General features: G+C 34.6%; 1 protein-coding gene across 1 annotated transcript in view; it reads right to left on the reverse strand.

The window, feature by feature from the left end:
• Nucleotides 1-2,872, reverse strand: part of LOC116852505 (tachykinin-like peptides receptor 99D) — a 69,210-nt gene extending 66,338 nt beyond the window's left edge. The window contains exons 1-2 of the mRNA XM_032832954.1: nt 2,818-2,872; nt 2,437-2,632 (exon numbers count right to left, since the gene is read on the reverse strand). Coding sequence (XP_032688845.1) covers nt 2,437-2,632; nt 2,818-2,872 — 251 coding nt within the window. The remainder of the gene's footprint in view (nt 1-2,436; nt 2,633-2,817) is intronic.
• Between the last annotated feature and the right edge of the window lie 514 nt (nt 2,873-3,386).

The raw sequence follows: 3,386 nt of genomic DNA on the forward strand, positions 1-3,386 counted from the left end.
TATATATATATATATATATATATATATATATATATATATATATATATATATATACGTTATCAGTATAGTTTTTAAAGCATGTTTTCCACAAAAATCGCCCTAGAGGGTTTTTATTTTTCTTTCTGCATCGTTTGAGATCTTATAGTCTCATTTAAACAAGTAGATACATTGTTGATGACTAAAAAAATAAAAATAAATAGTTGTTGCACTTGTTGTTTGAGCTACAACAAATCATGTGTGGACTATAAAAGTTGTAATAGTATGTTTAGAGTACAATATAAGTGTAAAACATAATACGTTTCATGTTTTATTAATAAAAAAATTTTTTAAATTAAATATTACATAGTAATTAATAATCTTGTGGCTTCTAATCTTATGCTGGAAGGGGACCATAGATGTATGTATACCTAGGCCGTGGGTTCGCAACGCCTCCTATTGTCTATAAGCGTCTGTACATCAATAACAAGTATAGCATTCTTTCGATAAAACCTCTGTCTCTTTCTGACGAAGGCTGTTTTATTTCCATCACTTGTCGTGGTCTTGTGGCGGGAATAAAGCTTTTGTTAGAAAGAGATAGACTTTTTACCGAAAGAATGCTATTTCTTTATATTGTTTGACGCGTTCAGACAATGGGAAACGTTGCGAATCCGCGGCCTAAATATTATACAGTCTGTTTGATAAGAGCGTGTTCGGCAAAACTTTTACATATAAACGGGTAGATGGGAAATTCAAACAGAAGTTGGTAGAGGCACCTTTTGCCTAAGATGTTTTGTTGATAAAACTTTAGTTGTCATTCAATCTTCGTGATAAAAATATATATTTCGCCATCAGTACGAAATACACATCGCGTTTCGAAGCCATGTTTCTTTGTACACATCCGAAAGGACTAAAAATGTCACGCCAAGCGGCTGCTAAATACATGAGAATGTCAAAAGAATTTGTAAATAAGTGGGTGAATCACTACTTAGAGGTGAAAAATGTCGATAACTTACCGAAACGTGGTTTTATGCAAGGATGTGGCACTTTGCATATTTTCACAAACAACTTAAACTTTAGAAAAATAGTGAAAATTTATGAGAAGGCTTCATTATTAATCGCTCAAACATGGTTTATAAGGAAAAATGGATATTACAAGAAGAAAATGATCCTAAACATCGAAGTAGCCTTTGTACCGCGTGGAAATAAGAAAATAATATTGAATTACTGGATTAGTTGACACAGTCACAGGATGCAAATCCTATTAAAAACGTTTGGTCCTTGATAAAGTTTAAACTTTGTGGAAAGAAAATTTGGTCGGTCAAGGAGTTAGTTCGACAAATTCAATTGTATGGAAATCTTTACCTCAGGAATATGTCATAAAATTAATTGTAAGTATGCCTCAAAGATGCCAGGGAATTATTAATAATGAAGGCGACTGGACAAGTTATTAATAATAAAACATCACAGTTCTAATCAAGTAGTATGTGTGTATTTTATTCAAAATCATTTAAATAAATTATTTATCAAGTTTTGCCGTACACTCTTATCAAATAGTCTGTACATCTATGGTCCCTTCCCAGCATAAGATTAGGAGCCAAGAGATTATTCATTATTATGTAATATTTAATTAAAAAGTTTTTTTATTAATAAAAACATGAAAGGTATCATGTTTTACACTTATATTGTCCTCTAATTATAATTCTAAATATTATTGCAACTTTTATAGTTTATACATGATTTGTTGTAGCTCAAGCAATAAATGCAATAATTATTTATATTTATTTTTTAGTCATCAACAATTTATTTAATTGTTTAAATGAGACTCTAAGATCTCAAACGATAGAAAGAGAAAAGTCCTCTAATCGCCTCTAGGGCGATTTTTATGGAAAGGATGTTTTAAAAATCATATTGTTAATGTCAGACAGTTTAATACAAGGTTCTCCAATGTTTAACGACCCGGTGGCACTGGTTTTCGTTATCCGATCGAATTAAAACTTGATAAGAATTATTTTTTTATCAAACTTTTTGGAGGGTGCAGCGGAAAAAATTCTAAAAAAAAGTTTGATCAAGAATAAATAAAGACCAACCTAATATATGTATTAAGTGGTTGCATATGAAACCGCCCATTTTTGAGCGAAAGGAAAGACAGTAGTTTGGTAGCAAATCGACGATCTGGTTTATTCAAAGTATTGCCCATCGGAACATACAATCTTGGCTTATCTTTCGGCCAACAATTGGATTACACACAGAAAGAATTCAGGTTCTTTGGAGGTAATCCAGTCATCCAGCCATTTTTTGACTCCTTCGTACGAGGTGAAGTGCAGTGCCGTAAGCGTCGACTGCATCGATTATGGGGAATATGGCGGGTGGGGTAGGATTTCTCAGTTCACTCCTTCTAAATATTTCTTGACTGGTTGAGCAACGTGCGGCCTAGCGTTGTCGCGCTGCAAAACCAACTTGTCATGGCGATTCTCCCATTCCGGTCTCTTCTCGTGCAGAGCTCGCTTCAAATGGATCAGATGCAGTCGATAACGATCTCCAGTGATGGTTTCTGATGGTTTCAGCAGCTCGTAATATACGACACCCTTCTGATCCCACCAGATACAGAGCATGACCTTACTGGCGTAGATGTTTCTCTTTGAGGTCTGCGGACCTGGTTCCCCGGGACGTATCCATGTTGCTTTTCGCTTCGAATTGTCAAAATAGAGAGAGATCCATTTCTCATCTCCAGTCACGATTCGATGGAGAAAACTCTTTCATTGTTGTCGTTCAAGCAGCAGTTCACAAATATTCTTCCAGCGTTCAATGTCCTTTCAATATGTGGGGTAATTTTCTTACTTGTGAACCTGTCCCAGCGTCTGTAGTCGTCTGGAAACTGTTGATTTGTCCACATTTCAAGCTTCGACCAATTGTACCAGCGTTTGACTCGAATCTTCGTCAAATAATGTGTCCAATTCCGTGTCCTCAAAAATTTTTGGTGGTTTTCCGCGCTCCTTTTTGTCCACAGAGAAATTACCACTTTGGAAGCGGCAAAACCACTCTTTGTACTCGATGGAGCATGTTTGGCATACATTTCTTCTAGCAAACAATGCGATTTCCACGGGCAATTTTTTGGCCAGAAAATAATGGAGCATAACTTCCCACAAATGTAACTTATTTAGAACAAAACTTGCCATTGTAAACACAATCAAAATAGATGATATTAACGCGTTGCACAAATGTCACCTATGGCGTTTTGGCGGGACTCTATAGACTTGTCATCATGTGTATTTCCATTCGAAGAAATAATGTACCTAATGCCATTTATTGTCAACGGGCGGTTTCATATGCAACCATCTAATATATATATATATATATATATATATATATATATATATATATATATATATATATATATATATATATAT

This window comes from Odontomachus brunneus, unplaced genomic scaffold (assembly GCF_010583005.1).
Source record: "Odontomachus brunneus isolate Ranch 3 - 2012 unplaced genomic scaffold, Obru_v1 Obru_scaffold_231, whole genome shotgun sequence".
Lineage (NCBI taxonomy): Eukaryota > Metazoa > Arthropoda > Insecta > Hymenoptera > Formicidae > Odontomachus > Odontomachus brunneus.